Source organism: Natator depressus, chromosome 2 (genome assembly GCF_965152275.1).
Source record: "Natator depressus isolate rNatDep1 chromosome 2, rNatDep2.hap1, whole genome shotgun sequence".
Classification (NCBI taxonomy): Eukaryota; Metazoa; Chordata; order Testudines; family Cheloniidae; genus Natator; species Natator depressus.
The window spans coordinates 199,859,226-199,879,231 of record NC_134235.1 but is presented as its reverse complement, the minus strand read 5'-3'; the positions used below and the strand labels follow the sequence as shown (position 1 = coordinate 199,879,231).

At 42.5% G+C, this 20,006-nt stretch overlaps 1 protein-coding gene across 3 annotated transcripts in view; it reads right to left on the bottom strand.

The window, feature by feature from the left end:
• The window catches only part of ANKRD28 (ankyrin repeat domain 28), a 235,172-nt gene that overhangs the window by 49,693 nt on the left and 165,473 nt on the right, over positions 1-20,006 (bottom strand). For all 3 annotated transcript variants that reach the window (XM_074945705.1, XM_074945703.1, XM_074945704.1), the window contains 6 exons: positions 17,567-17,645; positions 15,738-15,852; positions 15,188-15,270; positions 7,746-7,809; positions 4,701-4,769; positions 1,618-1,758 (listed from right to left, as the gene is read on the bottom strand). In XM_074945705.1, coding sequence (XP_074801806.1) covers positions 1,618-1,758; positions 4,701-4,769; positions 7,746-7,809; positions 15,188-15,270; positions 15,738-15,852; positions 17,567-17,645 — 551 coding nt within the window. The remainder of the gene's footprint in view (positions 1-1,617; positions 1,759-4,700; positions 4,770-7,745; positions 7,810-15,187; positions 15,271-15,737; positions 15,853-17,566; positions 17,646-20,006) is intronic.

Genomic DNA, 20,006 nt, shown 5'->3' with positions numbered 1-20,006 from the left:
CATTTTCATGGCAGCCCACAGTCATCCTGTGATCAATCAATGCTTTTTATAAATGGGGAGAAGGTAGGAAGAGTGCCATTGTTTCAGAAAATCATCTCTGGGAACATCTGCACAAACTTTATGAAAAAGCACACAAATGTTCCAGAGATTCCATATAGATTACTTACCTGACATTGTCTCCAGCACTATATTCCAGCCCAATACTAATTTCCAGTTTTATTTGTTTTTATTATTAATCTCCTTCTGAATGTGAGCCAGACAGAACTTGTTTTCCAACTGGTCTTAAGCATGTTGCTGCATCCACTCAAAAAGCTGCTTCTCAGGTTCTACTACTTGGCAGTCTGTCTTCCAGAGAGCCAACTGTTCATCAGAACATTAATATTTCAGGGATTTTGGAGATCATTCTTTGAGTTATTTTCCAAAGCACTGAAATATTACTATCATAATTCATCCTCTAGCCTCTGCAAGACCGCTGGCAAAACAATGTAACCTTACTCTGGTGCTGAGGCACTGATGTCTTTGAGAGCAACTGTGAAACTTGGAATCTTGGAATGATTTAAGTGATAATTAAAGTAAATACCCCTCAACAAATGCCAGCAGGAAGTGGGATTACATACCTCACAGAGAAGTAGCAGGTAAACAACAAAAAAACCTAGACTTTACATGGAAGGGGTATATATACTTTAATGCCTACTAAAATGGCCAGTAGTGATTACTGGTATCTCTACTCTTTATTTACATTTAAAAAGGCCCAATAAGTTATGCACGGCTATTCTGTATCACATGTTCCTCTCATTGTTACCATCACCCTCTCTCTTTTTGTTTGTTACTTCTACATGTTGGGTCTTGAGATTGCAAGCTTTATGCAGAACATCTCTTCTTGTACTGTCCCAGAACAATGACAGTCTTTTTAGTTTTGATGTAATACAAAAAGCTTCTGAGCACATTTCGTTAATAAAAAAACCAAGAAATCTGACCAAACTTGGCAGCTATAACAAGAGAATCCTTTTTACTGTTACCATAATGAAGACAAAAGTCAAAGCAATCTTCGCCTATAAATGTTAAAATGTTTATGTATTTAAATAAATATTTTACATTCAGCCTACCTCAGGATAAGGATAACTCAGACTGGTCTTACAGCATTAAGTCTGATGATCCAGCAAGGGAAACAAATGGCAGAGTCAAGGACCTATCACCTAAAACATATTGCCTCCAATCCTCTAGAGCTGAAATATCGGAATTTTTAGAAAAAATGACTCCTCTAGTATAGCTATCGGGAAGTCTCATAAGCAGCCAAGACCCAGATCACATTTACTTTGTGCAGAGCAGGAATTTAATCCACAGTGTATAGCCAATTAAGACTTCAACATTAAAATCCAGAAGATTACAATACACCTAGCTGTATGGGGAGGGGGAAAAAAAAACAAACAACCTCAACATGTTTAAACCAAAGTATTTCTTATATTCTGAACAGACCAACAAACACATTCCATTTAGCCATCTTCAAAGAAATATAAAAATTACATTTGGCATATATGATTACAGAAAGTGAGCAAACAAAATACAGCAGCTCTGAAGTCTTTAAATAGTCACCCTTTCATATGACATGACACTTACTTGCCATCTGTGTCTGATGCAGCTGCATAGTGCAGTGGTGTACAACCCCTCTCGTCAAGGTCATTCACACTAGCTCCAGATCCCACAAGGGCGAACAGGCACTGGTAATTACAATTGGCAGCAGCATAATGAAGTGGAGTTCTTTAGTACACATTCAAATACAAGAGAAAGACATACAACAGATTAATGACAAAAATGCAAAATAAAATGAAATTTTAAAAACATGTTTATATTTTATTTTATTATTGGCTGAATAATTCAGTTCTAATATATGTAAATATTACATGGTTCCGTAAAAATCATTTTAAAAAGTGTAATAGCAGTCCAGGGTACATATTTGTCAGCCAATACATGGACAGTTTGTGGGTGTTGAGAGGTGTACATACATGCACAGGAAAATGAAAAATAATTATTGAAAGATCTATTTGTTCAAACAATTTAATTGTAGGCCATTCACTGACAAAACATGAGCAAATCTGATCATCCATAGTGCAAAGACACCAAGAAAGACCGGAACAAAATGCAACTGTTTATTTAGGGTGAAATTTAACCCTTCCTGCAGAACACCTAAAGTAATTTTGTGTGGAATGCTCAGTAGGGTTTTGAGACCAAAACTGAGATGTAATGTGGAGTCCTACGGTGTGTCTATTTGTTTCATCCTGTCTTAACGTACCAAAAATATATGCTTGTATAGAAAATAAAACAAATGACGATTTTTTTAAAATATGCATTTGATTTTAAAGAAACTTGAAATTTGAATTTCACATGGAAATATGATATTGATGAATTACTCAGCCTTGGGGGAAAACGATTACAAAGCATAATATAGTATATAAACAATTTTCAGAAGTCAATGACCTAGGTGTTTTTGAAAATTTTACACAAGTGACTGAGGGATCTAAGGGCATGTTCATACTATCCTGCAATTTGGACACAGGGATTGGGAATAGCAGTGCGCACCACAGTTCCCCATGTGGACACCAATTTACAGGTTCGAAGTTTACACTAATGTAGACTTGCCAGCAAGTTAAAAAAGTATGGGCTGGATGAATGGACTATAAGGAGGATAGAAAGCTGGGTAGAGATCAATTGCTCTATGTCTAGTTGGCAGCCGGTATCAAGCAGAGTGCCCCAAGGGTTGGTCCTGGGGCCGTTTTTGTTCAATATCTTCATTAATGATCTGGAGGATGGCGTGAATTGCACCCTCAGCAAGTTTGCAGGTAACACTAAACTGGGAGGAGAGGTAGATATGCTGGAGGGTAGGGATAGGATACAGAGGGACCTAGACAAATTAGAGGATTGGGCCAAAAGAAATCTGATGAGGTTCAACAAGGACAAGTGCAGAGTCCTGCACTTGGGACGGAAGAATCCCATGCACCGCTACAGACTAGGGACCGAATGACTAGGCAGCAGTTCTGCAGAAAAGGACCTGGGGGTTACAGTGGACGAGAAGCTGGATATGAGTCAACAGTGTGCCCTTGTTGACAAGAAGGCCAATGGCATTTTGGGATGTATAAGTAGGGGCATTGCCAGCCGATCGAGGGACGTGATCATTCCCCTCTATTCGACATTGGTGAGGCCTCATCTGCAGTACTGTGTCCAGTTTTGGGCCCCACACTACAAGCAGCATGTGGAGAAATTGGAAAGAGTCCAGCGGAGGGCAACAAAAATGATTAGGGGACTGGAACACATGACTTATGAGGAGAGGCTGAGGGAACTGGGATTGTTTAGTCTGCGGAAGAGAAGAATGAGGGGGGATTTGATAGCTGCTTTCAACTACCTGAAAGGGGGTTCCAAAGAGGATGGATCTAGACTGTTGTCAGTGGTAGCAGATGACAGAACAAGGAGTAATGGTCTCAAGTTGCAGTGGGGGAGGTTTAGGTTGGATATTAGGAAAAACTTTTTCACTAGGAGGGCGGTGAAGCACTGGAATGCGTTACCTAGGGAGGTGGTGGAATCCCCTTCCTTTGAAGTTTTTAAGGTCAGGCTTGACAAAGCCCTGGCTGGGATGATTTACTTGGGGATTGGTCCTGCTTTGAGCAGGGGGTTGGACTAGATGACCTCCTGAGGTCCCTTCCAACCCTGATATTCTAGGATTCTATGAAATATAATCAGCAGACCAACAAAAATTTAAGTGCAGCTTCCACAGGGAAAACTATTACAATTAACCCCTCTATACTCAGCCAAGGCTGCAAGTAGGATTTCAAAGGGAGACATGATTCACAGTCAGATACTTCTGCTGGAGTCCTACTCCTGTCACTCAACCAAGGACTGAGGGACCATTTCCACTAAACCATTGATGCTATGAAGAATATTTTTAAATGATAAATTCTTGCCTCTGGTTCTTCCAGAGCATCTCTTCTTAGTTGTCTGTCTTTCTGATTGTAATCTCTTTGGCTGTCTTTAATTAGTGTCTTTCACAAGCACTAACCACACTGTCTGCACTTAAGTAACAATCTGAGGCTAGCAATAGCAGTGGGTTATTTGAAGAAAGTCCAGAGTGAGAGTAAAAGCGAGAGAAAGCTATATGAAGAAGGGATGGATGGAGGTAAAAAGGAAAGCTATTTTATTAAAAGAATTTAGATTTTACTTTAAAAAAATATATAAGATTGCAAAATGTTCAGAAGTGGCAAAGTGAACAGGTTGATGAAGAGCATTTATAGCCTTGACACGTGGGCTAATGAGGAGAAATCAGTAAATCTACAGGTTGAGAGCCACTTAAACCCATCAGGATGCACCTTACACCAAAAACATCTTTATTAAAGTTACAGTAACATATGAGATCAATTGGACAATTTGAAAGAAAAAACAAATACATACTAAAATACACAAAACTATATAACAGAATGTAACAAATCAAACACCTTGTGACTTTTTTATAATCATAAACTTTCAATAAGATGCTTAGACTAAATTGGTTGTACTGCTTGGATGGGGACCCAACAATTTATTATGAATACAATCACTCCAAAAGCAATGTATTGTGATGGAATATGGGTTCCTTCACACAGAACTATTGTGCTACTTATGTGCATATTTTAATGAAGTTCTAAATTCCACACACTTAGAATGTTGTGTCCTACCTCCCAAATTTGTCCTTTTTGTTGAAGTCTGCACCAGTGTTGAGCAGAAGGTTTAGGCACTCCAAATTCCTATTAAATTAATGCAACATTGATTGCAAATTAAATTTTTAAGAACACAGCGCCCTTTACAAACTATCAGAATTGCTGTACAGTTATTTATCACAACAATATTTTTACTGATAATGAATCAAACTATATTTTACATACAAAACACCACCAAAAACAGACTTTAAAGTTGTAGAAGAAAATATTAAGGACCATAAACTGTCCTTGGTCCAAATGTGGGAATTTTGATGTTTATGTAGCGTGCCTTTTGAAATCAACAAGAGCATTGTCCTCAAGTAGTAAATACACTTCTAATTTGATGGAAACTTAATAGAAAAAATTAATGCATGCTAAGAGCTTTTTGCCAAGATTCAGCCCATGGCAAGTTTTTACTTATACATTTTTGTTTGTTTTAAAGCCAATTAATAAGTGCCAGGAAAAACAAAGTTTGCAATGTATATGCTATCTTTGATACTGCATTATGAAGAACGCTATCTTAAAAAATATTTATGGCAATAGCTGTGAATATTTTTCAGAGAGACAGGAAAATTACGATATGAAGCCTAAATGTGAGGATGGGAGTGAGGTAACATCACAAGTAAGTAATTTTTATTCTAAGGATAATGTTTTATACCGGTAAATAGAGCCCTATGCGGATAAAAAAATTTGTATTTCACATCTGATCTGCAAAAATGATCCACGGATATCTGCAGATTTGCTGGGCTTTAGATATAAAATGTGTATCCTCATCCACTCATGATCGCAAAAATGGTCTGCGGATATCCACCAATTTGCAGGGCTCTACCAGTAAACAACCACCCCAAAATCCCCAAACATAAAAATTACACTTGGTTTTATTATATTACTTTAAAATTATACGTGCATGCAGCATTGGCCATTTGATTTCCTGAAAGCTGTGTGCACTTGAGCATGTACGACAATCTACTGCCCAATTTTTCTAGGCAATATTGAATAGCTACTCTGTACTCTAATTTTATAGTGACTAATACACTGCTCCTCCCAATACCTGTGCACATGCTTGGCTTTATTAATGGGTGGCCAAAGTTAATGGGACTAATATTGTGGTTTTAGTCACAAGCATGAAGTGTCTGCAGAATCAAGGCCTACATGTTTACATGCACTCCTTAAGATGCCCACCTAGAGAAAAAATGCTAGACAAATACTAGTTCTTCTACGGTCTGAATTCTTAGGATCACAATCCATCAATCAAAATTTCCTTGCTTCTGGTTAACTGAACTCCAGAACTTTGTTACTGTATGCAAAATTTAGCTTGACAAATCTATGTGCAGGTATATGCTAAACATACAGGTTTCCCACGCTCTTACTGTGTGTGAGCACATTCATGCTATCCTCAGCTTCCCTCACATGCTGGTAAAAACATCTAAAACATGTTTTCTTAGTGAATAATCAAAAATAAGTTAGCACCCCTCATTTGCTGAAAGAAGTCATCTAATATCCAGATGTTTATAAATATAACAAACAGCATATACTATAAAGATATACACACAGAGGGTAAAGTTGTAGCTAGCTCATACATAATTGTGGATGGGGAAAGGCAGTAGAGAGCCCTCCCCCAACTCTGTACAGCCTATTTCAAAGGGCTGCCCAGAATTACAGCTTCTATGCCCCACTGTAAGCAACTGAGTGGAAAGGGGACAAGCGAAGCAAGCAGGTGAGGTGGTGGTACCATACCCCTTCACCATGTGTCTCCGAAGTGCTCCTAACATAGGGTTCTGGTAAATGATAGCCCTAAATAACATGGTCTGTACTTTCTATAGGTAGTAAAACATACAAGTAAAATTAATCCATTTTGAGACAATCCTGAAACTGGAATAACACAGATTACTCCTGGGGGAATTCTGCACCACAAAATTAAAATTTCTGCACACAATATTTTAAAATTCTGCATATTTTATTTATCAAAATAATGCAACATAATCACTTTGGTTTCCATTATTTCAGTAATTTATTTAAACTACAATATAATGGATGGAGAATGGAAGTGGGGAACACTGGAGGAAATCCCCAAACCCCCTTGCCTAACAGTAATGTAGATAGGTTTCACCCTTTATTTCTAGTTATTAGGCAACATATATATGCAGCCATTTGCTCAGTGTTACATCAAACAACTGAAGAGAAAGTGAAGACTGGGGAAATCAAACTCACAATTTATATTAGCTACTGACCATCTCCAGAAAAGGAATTAGCAAACTTCATGGAGTACATTCTGATAGGAAATTTTTTCAGTCCAAAAAGTTAGACCCATTCTAATCACGAAAGCAACATAAGCATTTATAAGGCCATACTGTCCTTTACAGCACTCTGGCAATGTAAAGGAGCCTTAAAACTTTTACACCTATTTTATATTCCTGGGGGAATTCACAAAGACAAGGGGAATAATTCACTAAGCAGGCAGGCTGCTGCATTTTGCTCTGCCTGAGGGAGCAGAGCCTGTCCTACACCTACCTCCTCAGAAACACCCCGAAGCCCTGCCCCTCCATGCCGAACATGCTGCAATAGCGAGCGAGAGGGACAGAATGTCACACACCCACACACACCCACCCCTGCCCATCCCCCAGGTGATTTACATCTCTACTGGCTGCTCCAGGCACCCGAACCACCCTGCCTACACTGCCGGGGAGGGGCTTGTGACCACTCTTGCGGCTTCCCTTTGCTTCCCCATCAGAAGTCATTTTTCTGCGGGGAAGCAAAGAAATCTGCGAGGGACATGAATTCTACGCACACGCACTGATGCAGAATTCCCCCAGGAGTAACTGATTCTGTTGGTCATTACAATAAAAGATTGATGACTGAGTAGAAACTGCAGTTTATGCCTTTTTAAAGCTTGCAGAAAGACACCGTCTTGAAGTTATGTTCATACCTACAAAGCTCCTTGGGGGAAAAAAGAGGAGAAAAACACTGTCAGGATCAACGATTTAAGAAAAAAAAAATTAAAGTGAAGGCAGAGCTGCTACCTACCCTCCAGCTGCAGCTGCATGAAGGCAGGTCCTGCCAAAATCATCTGGGGTGTCTATGTCAAAGCCTATAAAAATAAGTTAGTATATTGTGAAACCATGTATGTAATTTAACCCTTTCACCAAATTGCCCTTCAATAATTAAGCTGTAGTTTATGTTATTTACAACGGTAAATGCTGAAACACAAAAATATACTCTATCTGAAATAAAACCATGTTTGCAATATTTCAAGAAATGCGTATTCCGTTAAAAATGACAAAGGTAACAATGGAAACTTATCTTTAATGACATTAGGGCTAAAAGCAATTTCTGATAGCAGTGTCTTTGTTTATCCCTTCTGTTAAAAATACCAACATTTTTATATCTGATACTGAAACATTTATTTATGGAAAAATGCAATAGCAACTTTAAGTATAAGCTAGTACTACTCACCTTAACATGCAGCGTTCTGCATACCAATCTTTTAAACGGAGGGAATGTCAGCATTACTAAATCCAGAAGCTAATCACATTATTTCATCCTTCAACTTAGTTCTCTATTCCCAGACAAAGAACTTGGTTAAAATGGAGTGAAGATTATAAACACCAGTTACTCAAGGGGAAAAAGGCCTTTAGAGAATGGTGTAGTTTTCTCAAAAAATGTTATACGAACCCTGGAAATTCAAATTTAAGATCAAACTTAAATCCAAATATTTGAAAGTAGGGAGATGCACAACTAAGGTCACCAACGGAGCCTTAACTTTGCTCCTGTATCACTGCTCTCAGAAACAACTGCTAGGAGACTATCTAATACTTAAGACCAGAGCCGTCCCTTGGGTTCGGTGAATTGGGGTGACTGCCTTGTGCAGGAGGTGGGTGGGGAGGTGAGGCAGGAGGGCAAGCGGGGTGAGGAGGCTAAAGGGGAGGTGAGCGGCAGGCGGGAGGGAGGGAGGAGCAGCCCCCGAACCAGAACCTCCCCTCACCCCCAGAGCCTTCTGCCCGCCAACAGGCCCTGCCGATCAGCATATTCCCCTCCCTCTCAGCACCTACCGTGGATAAGATGTTTCACAGTGTCAGGAGGCGCTGGGGGGGATGGGCGAGAAGTGAAGGCGCAGCCCGCTTGGGGGAGGGGGCGGAACTGGGCGGGGAAGAGGCAGTGCATGGGCGAAGCGGGGGTGGGAAGAGGCGGGACAGGGGTGGGGCCTTGGGGAGCACCCTCCAGTAGATTAGAAACTCACTGCCTATGTCCCGGGCCCTGTACACCCCTAGGGACGGCCTGCTTAAGACATACAACATCATTACACTACTGACTCTGAAAACTCAACAATGATCATCTAACTGGATTACCTTACTTGTGTTGATAGGTTAGTTTTACCTCACTATAGCAAACACCTCTTGTTTTCTTTAAGTCCCCATGCAGTTCATGAAGAGAAGAAAGAACAAAAAGGAAAAAAGAGAAAAAGAAAGAGAAAGAAACAAACCCAGCCCACATCTCTGCTAAATGCTTCCACACTCAGGACAATCCACCATAGGAGTCAGGATATCAAAAGCACGGTTATCTGATAAGCATACACACACATGCACAGTCAAAAGAACAGTGCTTTCTACATGATTCTAAGCATGCTATGCTGAGGGGGAACATGGGATTTAAAGAAGTCGCTCTTCGAAGATAATATTAATAGTAGGGGAACAGAGTGGGAGGTAAAAAAAGAAGATATGCTTATGTATAACACAACTTTGTTTTCTACAAAGGTTCCATTTCTCTGTTCTGGTAGCTCTCAAGTGGAATAAAGTGAGAGAACTCCCCCCACCCGCACCTCACAGGGCTCACCTGAGGTACTCCAAATCACAACTGGGAAAGGTCCACAGTCATCTGGCATATGCTAGAGCAATTCAGGGATTTTTCTAATTTAAGCTAATGAACTGGGACTGGCTCCATGACAATCAGGGAAGGGTAACTTTTTGCCCAGTGTCACACCGAAACTAATCTCAGTGCAGGAGAGAATATGGCCCCAAAAGTATGTTAATTCCAAATTAGACTTCCTAAGAAAATAGTGGATTTACCAAGTATAAGAAAGAATGTGACTGAAGTGAAATGAAACAATAAATGGCACGGAGAAAGTACAATGAAACTGAAAGGCAACAAACTGAGAACCAAGAAAAGACGACAGTTACCTTTTCCATAAGTGGCGTTCTTCGAGATGTGTTGCTCATGTCTATTCCACAATAGGTGTGCATACTCGCCATGTGCACCGGTGCCGGAAGTTTTTCCCCTAGCAGTACCCGCAGGGGGGAGTGCCCCCCACGACCGCTGGAGTGGCACCTGCCTGGTGCAGTATAAGGGGAGCTGCGCACTCCCCCCACCCTCAGTTCCTTCTTCCCAGACAGCTCGGACAGAGGGGAAGGAGGGTGGGATATGGAATAGACATGAACAACACATCTCAAAGAACACCAGTTACGGAAAAGGTAACTGTCTTTTCTTCTTCGAGTAATTGCTCATGTGTATTCCACAATAAGTGATTCCAAGTGATATTGTTGGAGGTGGTTAGGAGTTCACAAGATCCCAAGACGGACGACAGCCCTGCCGAACCTGGCATCATCCCTGGTTTGGGGGACAATCACATGGTGCGAGGTGAACGTGTGAACCGAAGACCACGTGGTAGCCCTACAAATGTCCTAGATGGGGACGTGGGCCACGAAGGCATCCGATGAGGCCTGCGCCCAAGTCGAGTGTACCCTCACAATGGGTGGCGGGGGGACACCTGCCAGCTCATAACAGGAACGGATTCACAAAGTGATCCGATTGGAAAGCCGCTGAGTGGAAATCAGCTGGCCCCTCGCACACTCAGCCAAGGCGACGAACAGTTGTGAGGACTTTCTGAATGGCTTGGTCCGCTCGAGGTAGAAAGCCAGAGCCCACCGCACATTGAGCGTGTGGAGACGGCGCTCCTCACTGGACGTGTGAGGCTTGGGGCAGAGGACCAGTAGAAAAATGTTCTGACCCATGTGGTAGGCGGAGACCACCATCGGGAGGAACGCGGGGTGTGGGCGGAGCTGGATCTTGTCTTTATGAAAGACTGTGTAAAGGCAGCTCGGATATCAGGACCCTGAGCTCCGAGACTCACCTGGCTGACATGATTGCAACCAGGAAGGCCACCTTCCACGAGAGGTGAGCCCAAGAGCACATGGCCACTGGTTCAGACGGGGGCCCCGTGAGACGAACCAACACCAGGTTTAGGTCCCACTGCGAGAACAGGTGTCTAGAATACGGAAAAAGACGATCCAAACCCTCAAGTAACCTGCCAGTCATAGCATGGGAAAATACTGTGTACCCTTGCACCAGCGGATGGAAGGCCGATATGGCTGCCAGGTGAACCTTGACTGACGAGGACACCAGGGCCTGGGTCCTCAGGTGGAGGAGGTAATCAAGGATAAGCTGGATCAGGGCGGTCACCGGGGAGACACCCTGGTCCACCGCACACCTAGAAACTGGGACCACTTCACCAAATAAGCACAGCGAGTGGAGGGTCATCTACTTTCGAGGAGGACGCGCTGCACCTGCTCTGAGCTCGTTCTTTCCTCTCCACCTAACCACTGAGCAGCCACGCCGCGACGTGAAGAGCCGCCAGATTGGGGTGGAGGAGGCGGCCCTGGTCCTGAGAAGCAGGTCTGGGCGGAGCAGCAACAGCCACGGCGGAGCTACTGCCAGGCCCGTGAGGGTCCCATACCAATGCTGCCTGGGCCACACCAGGGCAATCAGGAGGACCCGGGCCTTGTCTGTCTATCTTCTCCAGGACCCTGCTGATTAGAGGGAACGTGGGAAAACGTGTAGAGAAGCTGGCCTGACCAGGACAGGAGAAAGACATCAGAGATAGCACCCCTCCCCAGGCCCCCCGGAGCAGAACCGGGGGCATCGCCGGTGGGCCACTTCCAGGAGCAGGGACCACTCGTGTTGTGAGGAAAAGTCCTTGCACAAGCAATCCCCCCTCTCGTTCCGGGCGCCCGGTAGGTGGAAGGCCTTCAAGTGGATGTCGTGGGCTATACAGAAGTCCCATAGCCTGAGGGCTTTGCAGCAGAGGGCAGAGGATTGGGCCCCGCCTTGCCTGTTGGTATAGAACACTGAGTCCGTGAGGACCCTGACTACCTTGCCCTCCAGGTGCGAGCGGAAGGCCATACATGCCAGCCGCACCGGCCTGAGCTCCTTGACGTTTATATGTAAGGTCAGGTCTTGAGCCGACCACAGGACTTGGGTCTGAAAGTTCCCCACATGGGCCCCCCAACCCAGGTCGGACGTATCAGACACCAGCTCCAATGACGGGGCCCTGTCCCTTAACGGGACCCCTTGGAGCATGTTGTTTGGGGCGGACCACCACCGTAGAGAGGTGATCACAGAGTCCAGCACGGTGAGGACCTTGTCCATCCTGTCCGTGGCCTGGGAGAACTTCGAGGCCAACCAGAACTGGAGGGGCCTCATCCTGAGCCTGGCATAACGGACCATGTACGTGCACGCCAACATGTGACCCAAGAGTTGTAGGCAAACCCTGGCTGTTGTTACCGGGAACCTTGTGACCAAATCGATGAGAGCTTTCAGGGTCTCGAACCTGTCTGGCAGGAGAGAGGCCCTGGCCGACACTGCGTCCAGGAGCACCCTGATAAACTCTATGCGTTGGAGCGGGACTAACATGGACTTGGTGTTGTTTACCAACAGGCCCAAGGCAGTGTACGTGGACAGAAGGAGCGCCACGTGATCCCCCACCTGTGACCGGGAGGTGGCCTTGACAAGCCAATCATCCAGACAGGAAAATATCTGGACCCTTCGCCGTCTGAGGTAGGCCACTACCACTGACATGCATTTTGTAAACACCCTGGGGGCAGTGGACAGACCAAACGGGAGGACCGTGAATTGGTAATGATTGTGTCCCACCACGAAATGGAAAGAAGTGCCTGTGCCCCTCAAATATGTGGTTGTAGAAGTACGTGTCCTGTAGATCGAGGGCAGCGTACCAGTCCCTGGGATCCAGGGAGGGGATGATGGAGGCCAGAGAGACCATGCAGAACTTGAGCTTCACCATGTACTGGTTCAGACCTCGTCCCAGGCCGCCTGGAGGGCTTCAGGCATGGACGGCATCTGGACATCTGGAGAGGCCTGTTCCGGAGGGGCTGGGCTACTCTGCTCAACATGAGTCTGAGGCCTGGGGCCCGGTGGGAATCGAGGACTGCCTGACATGGGCCTAGCCTCTGTCCCAGACTTCCCTCGGTGCCGCTGCGAAAAGGGAGTCTTCCTGGCCCTCTTGGCGTGCCCGTGGGCGAGGAGCGGTGCCGACTGGTTGATGGCACCGGAGGGTGGCTGTGTACCGACGCCATGGTGCCGGGTACCAGTTCGGAGCGGCGTGCCGGGGTCAGCGCCAACTCCATCAGGATGGCCCAGAGCCTAATATCCCTTTCTCTTTTGGTCCGAGGCTTAAATGACTTGCAAATCTTCCACCTTTCGCTGATATAGGTTTCTCCCAAGCAGCACAAACAGTCTGCGTGCGGGTCACTTCTTGGCACAGAATGCCTACAAGAGCCACACGACTTAAATCCCGGGGCGCGGGGCATGCCCCGGCCCAGACTCACTGACTGACTAAACAGCTAACTAACTACAGGTACTAATGCTGAACGAATGAACAGTTCTGGGGACGAGCTACAGCAAAGCTGGAGCAGAGCAGTTCTGACGCACCTTCACTGGTGGCAAGAAGGAACTGAGGGTGGGGGGGAGCATGCAGCTTCCCTTATACCATGCCAGGCAGGCACCACTCCAGGGGCCATGGAGGGCGCTCCCCCCCTACGGGTACTGCTAGGGGAAAAACTTCCAGCACCTGTGCACATGGCGCGCATGCACATCTATTGTGGAATACACATGAGCAACCAAAGAAAAAGAAATGCTTTTGTGCACACTACAAAATTAACTTGTAAACTCATTACCCCAAATATCACAGAGGCCAAGAGTTTAATAGGGTTCAAAAAAGGATTAGAAATTCAAATGGATAATGAGAACATTAAGTTGCATTAGAGTACCTCCTACCCAAAGAAAAACTCATGCTTCAGGGCTTAAGCTAACCACTGAAGTAGGGTTAGAAAGAAACTTCCCAATGAGAAAACTAGTCCACAACTGTCCATTGAAGAGTTTCTTGTACTTTCCTCCTAAACATCTGGCACTGACTGTCAAACACGATGCTGGACTAGATGGACTACTGGTCTGATCCAGTATGGCAATTCCCATGTTCTCAAGTGACCTATCAAGACTTCTTTCACTAAAATGCCACTGTTTTAGGCACAATGTATTACAGGCATGCAGGATGGAATATCAGTAAAGGACTAGGAGAATTACAGTTGTCTGAGTGACTTTAACAGTGCAAGTCCATACTTAATCATTATTTAAAATTAAAGTTATAGTTCAATACAATTTCCAAGCTACATTTATAGTTGTAGTTTTCTCAAATATTCTCTTAAGAGCTTCCCTTTCAAATAACTGATAGATGTTCACAACGATAACTCCAATTTCAGTTTTTTTGCTGGGATTCAAATTTTTTTTTGTTTTTTCCTTAATTTAAGAATTTCTTAGTGACCAGAATTAGTGAACTACACAGAGATGAATTCCAGTTCTCCCCACATTTCCCCCCCACTATGCTTCCCCTCTTTCTTCATCCCAGACTGGATGGACCCTACATATGTGTCCCATCTCCATTTCCCTCTCGCATGGAGAGGGCACATAAAGCTAGTCAGTGATCTGATTTGAGAAGTGGTCCCTAGATTACTAATATGGGCTGTCTCTACTGCCCCTATTTGGCACTCTCCCTCTCGTTAACCCCCTAGGAGGCCTCACCCAAAGTACAAAGTATTTCTCAGTTCTGCTCACTGAACAATCCATCTCATCACACTAATACCTTGCCTGACATCACTGTCTCCATAATGGTCATCCATATAGGGACAAGCAGACTTTGCAAGCTTTGCATCACTGTGATGGATGAATTCAGATTCCAGAGGGGTTCTTAATATATGAATCAACTAATTTCACCCTCCTCCCTGCAAAAAAATTTGGCGTTCGAGGAGCAAGTCAAGAAGATGTTAAAGTGAAATCACCACAAGTTTTGAACCACTATAGTTCCTAAACTACTTGTCTAGTTTGTCTCAATCCCTCCAGAAAATATGTGCATAAGATCACACTTGAAATTTCAGGCATATTGCTTCAGTTCTGGCTAAGTTTTACAAGTTTTGAAATTTAGGTTTACCACAGAAAGCTTGCTCCATCTTTAACTATGCAAAGTAGCTCAGACTAGCTAGCACAATCCTCAGCTATAAATAAGCTAACTGATTATTTCTATGTACTACTGAAAAAGGGCTTAAATATTGTGAAATATAACTGAAAATACTAAAAGGTTAATGTATATGTAGTAACCACAACACATTTTTAAAAGAGTATCCTACCTGATGAAAGGAGCTTTCTGCAACAATCTGAAAATCCACTTAATGCTGCCAAATGGAGAGGAAACATCCCATGTACACCCCTCCTAAGATACAGCATAATCAGACATCATAGTCTCATTACAATAAAAGAATCAAGATTGCATGCCAAATTGCACATGTATAGGGTTTCCCCAACAAAATCTAATTAGAATGATTAGATCTAAGGAAATCTCTTAATATGTTAAGAAGCTTACTTTCAATCTAAAAATAATGCATTCATTCATGACAGACAGTTAAAATGCATGAGGTTTTGGCTTGCATATTTCAACTATTATACTGAAGTACAAGTTGGCAACACAGTCTACTATTTCTTTTCTGATTGTTTAAACTACAGTGAGATGTGACACTATAACAAGATACAGTATCTGCAAAGAATATGACTGAATGCATTTCTAATCTCATGTTGAACATTTAAAGAGCTAAGAAAGAAATGTGAAACAATACATTACTCTGGCTTTCTAATTAATGCATTTCTGAACTATTTTAGCCTATACCCAAGTCAGTAACTTACTTTGCAGTGTCAGCACCACTTGTAATTAGAGTGTTGATTAGTAGCTCATGACCATATCTAGCTGCGATGTGCAAAGGTGTATTTCCATTCTTATCTTCACAGTCTATTTCAGCTCCTACAATATAAAAGTTAGTGTGAATGCACAAAATGGTACACGTACATATGTTTGTTAGCAAAATGGTGTTAAAGATTAATAAGTTTAAAGTACAAGTAACGTGATAGAATGATTTTTTCGGTTTAAAAATTTAAAATGTTTCAGTGGTATTGAGTACTAATGGTACTCCTAAGGAATTCTACGCCAAAAAATTTAAAATTTTGTGCATATTTTAAAATTCTGCAAATTTTTATTTGTCAAAATAACACGATATAATCATGCCAGTTTCAATTTTGGTAAAATATTTCAAAATACCTGCCAGAAAGTATGTCTGTAACAATACAGACAACCAAAAAGATTCAGAAAATGTTTTTTTGACAAACAGATTCCTTACTAGGCATATTACTACAAAACTTGAGGTATTTTTATTGGCAGTTATCTTGTTTCCGTGAAATTAAATACAACAGAACCTAGTTTAACCAAGCCTCCATTATCTTGCTCTCCTTATTAACCAAACCACCAGCCGCTAGGGGCTGACACCTAGAGCACCCACCACTAGGGTTGCCACCCTTCTAGCTGTTGGTGACCGGACCCCCGAGCCCTGCCCCCGTCGCTCACACCTCTTCTCCCCAAAGCCCCGTCCCCATTGCTCATGGGATTGTCTCAAGGAGCCTGCCTGCAGGTAAGAGGAAGCCCCAACAGAGCAGGGGCTGGCATGGGTTAATAATCTGGAGTCTCCGCCCAGCCTACGATAACCAGACTTTTGGTTAGGGTTTCCAATTGCTAGTAACTGGAGTCTTGAAGCCCCACCTCCCCAAGGCCCTGCCCCTGCTACACCTCTTCCCTTGAGGCCCTGCCCCCAGCACTTGCTCAGCACCCCCCCCCCCAATCAATAACCAGACTTTTGGTTTGGGTGCCCTAGGGTTGCCAGGTACCCTTTTACACTGGACTTTCTGGTCGAAAACCAGGCACCTGGCAACCCTAAATGGCACTCTGACAGAGAAGTCAAAAACTGATATGTCTGGGTAAAACCTGGATGGGTGGCAACCCTGCCCACTCCCCAGTTTATGTGGATTTTTGGTCATCCGATCTGGCTCTGGTCCCTATTAGACAGGATACTTGTGGTTCCGTTGTAATACATTTGAAACACACAAAACTGGAAAGAGGAAGCATTTTGGTGGAAATCACAAATTCTCCGTGAAAAAATAAAATTCTGCAGGGAACATTAATTCTGTGCAAATTCTGCATTCTGCAGAATTCCATCAGGAGTATAATGGACAGCGAAGTAAATGCAGGTCTCGTCATGCATCTGTAAAGCAGGGGTTCTCAAGGATTTTATGTGGGGGGTTGCAAGCTGTCAGCCTCCACCCCCAGGCCCTGCTATGCCTCCAGCATTTATAAGAGTGTTAAATATTTAAAAAGTGTTTTTAATTTATAAGGGGGGGGTCGCATATGGAGGCTTACTGTATGAAAGGGGTCACCAGTACAATAGTTTGAGAACCACTACTGTAGAGGGCAAACTGTTTCTGTAACTCAATGCTGTAGAAAAGGCACAATGATACAAATACCCTTGCTTTTCCATCCTTAAAGTGAAGCTATAGATGGGTAGGGTCTATATGCATCTTATCAGGGTATAAAAACCTCACTAACTGAAATACTGGCCATAGCAAAATAAGAATGTGAAAATGTCATTAACATTTCAATATATGTACATAAATACTTTTTTTCTTTTTACCATTCTGGATGATGGTTTGTGATCTTGAAAATCTACCATGGATTGCTGTCATATGCAATGGCGTTTTCCCATCTTTACTCTGGAAATAAAACAAACAAAAATAAAAAACTACCAACCCATAGCCAGCTACATTTATCTATCAAAATTAGCAAGGAGAAGTGATCCTTTCCCACCAACACCATCAATTCCCTCTCCACACTACTATAAAACAATTGCTGGTAGTAACAAACCCAGGAGACATTACAGGCTATTCAACACTGCTGTTATCTTGTTAGTCCCTTCTCCAGCTCTATTGACAACTCAATGATGCACACTCACTCAGAATTATGCCTTTAGGACAATCAAGAGGATAGTGGCAGCAGACAGTCTTAGCACCAAGAACTACATTTACTTCCTCCCTAAATCTAAAGCCAAAAAAATAAAGCTTCTTTTAAAGAAGTGACTTGTATTCAGTCTGAATACAAGAACCTTATTATAGAACATTACAAAGTGTTAGAAGACTGACATTAAAATATTAATCTGTTTCTTTGATGTTACTTTAAAATGAAACTCATAAGTAATTCATCACAAATCACAAATAATCCTTAAGGCGAACTATTCAACCACAGGTTTCAGAGTAGCAGCCGGGTTAGTCTGTATTCGCAAAAAGGAGTACTTGTGGCACCTTAGAGACTAACGAATTTATTTGAGCATAAACTTTCGTGAGCTACAACATCGAATGCATCCGATGAACTGAGCTGTAAGGTGCCACAAGTACTCCTTTTCTTTTTATTCAACCACAGAGGGTACTGCACATTTGACACACACATGAAAAGCACAATTAAACCACTCACCCAAAAAAGATACCCTGAAATTAGGTCAACTTTAACACGGAGGGGATTCTAGTTTTTAAAAGCACTATCTAAATGCATTCATAAACTGTCTCTCCTATGAAATTTAGTCCATAGTTAGCGCATTACAGGTTAATGAAAAACCTAAATGCACACAAAAAAAAGTTACACACACACAAAATACTAGGCAATGTGACACTAATTTGCAACCATCATATTACCATATAAAATTATACCATTTTCTATTCCCGTAGGTGCACATACACAATGTATTCATTCTACTGTATGCAGTTAATTAACACAAAATTCCCTATTGCAAGGGGACAAAGTTGAACTTGCTGTGGGAACCTCCCCACTAAATATTTTGATGGTGTGCAATTAAATTCAGAACCAGGACATACAGGTAAGATTTTAGGAATATTATACTCCCTCCAAGAGTTTTGGGTTTGTTTTTTTTTAATATATAAAGTATTCTAAAATAAATAAGTTGGGAAGTAGTATACACAGAACTACAAGAACAAATTCCCTAGACACTGAACAGCAGCTTCACTCCACTGCACCAAAAATATGAGCCTTTCAAATATTTCCTTTCTTCCTTGGAAGTCTTCCATCTAAGTACCGATCAAGCCTGCCCTCGCTAAGCTTATGACATCTGACATGATCATAGCCCACGGTAAAATAGCTGTAGGCTAATTGTTATTTGGTTGCATTCACTGAAGCTCAATGAAGTGAGATAATAGAAGATTAAAACACAAGTCTCTTGTATAATGTACTATAGTGTAATGTACTATCAGGCAATATGTCTATAAAATACTTATTTTTTTTCCAAAACACAAAAATATCTAGGAGAAGCCATTGTTATTACACAGCAACAACAAGCCCAGAACACCAGGTATTCTCAAGTGGTCAACCATCCATTCCTAAACTTGGCTTCACTTAAAATTAGATATATCCAGTCTACTCAGACCACTGAGACCATTTCTTTTCAAGAATCCAGCTGATACTAGTTCAAATACAATTTATAGTTTCCCATATACATCCCATAATATACTTCTACACATGCAAAATCGTTATTTGAGTTTGCTATACTCTTTTTAGACTGAATGTTGCAGGAAAGGAATAGTGTTGAGCAGTAGTCGCTAGGATTTAAAGATCTAAATTACTGTATGGATAGTGACAATTTTGTACCTGCCAAAACAACCGGTATTTCCCCCCTCCTATGGAAAATGGATGAAGGGGGAAACATATCAAAAGTCCAAACTTTCTGCTAGCTCACTAATCTGTTGTATGCTTTCCTCCCAGAGGTGAAGCCAACAAGAATGGAGTGAACATTTCAAAGTCTCCAGAACACCCAGTGATCAAGGTTCACAGCATATGCACACATGCATCTTCCACCTATCCCAGATGCCCACCTATACCCCCTCTACATCTCTAAAAATCATGTAGATGACAGTGGAAAGAATTATCGTAGAATCTAAACTTACAAAGTAATATATTTGTGATTATAAATAGAATACTGTATTTTTATGACAGTTGCCAAAAACTGTACAAATATTTTGAACTTTAGCATTAAAAGCCAAAAATCAAGATTATATTTAAAAATAAAAAAT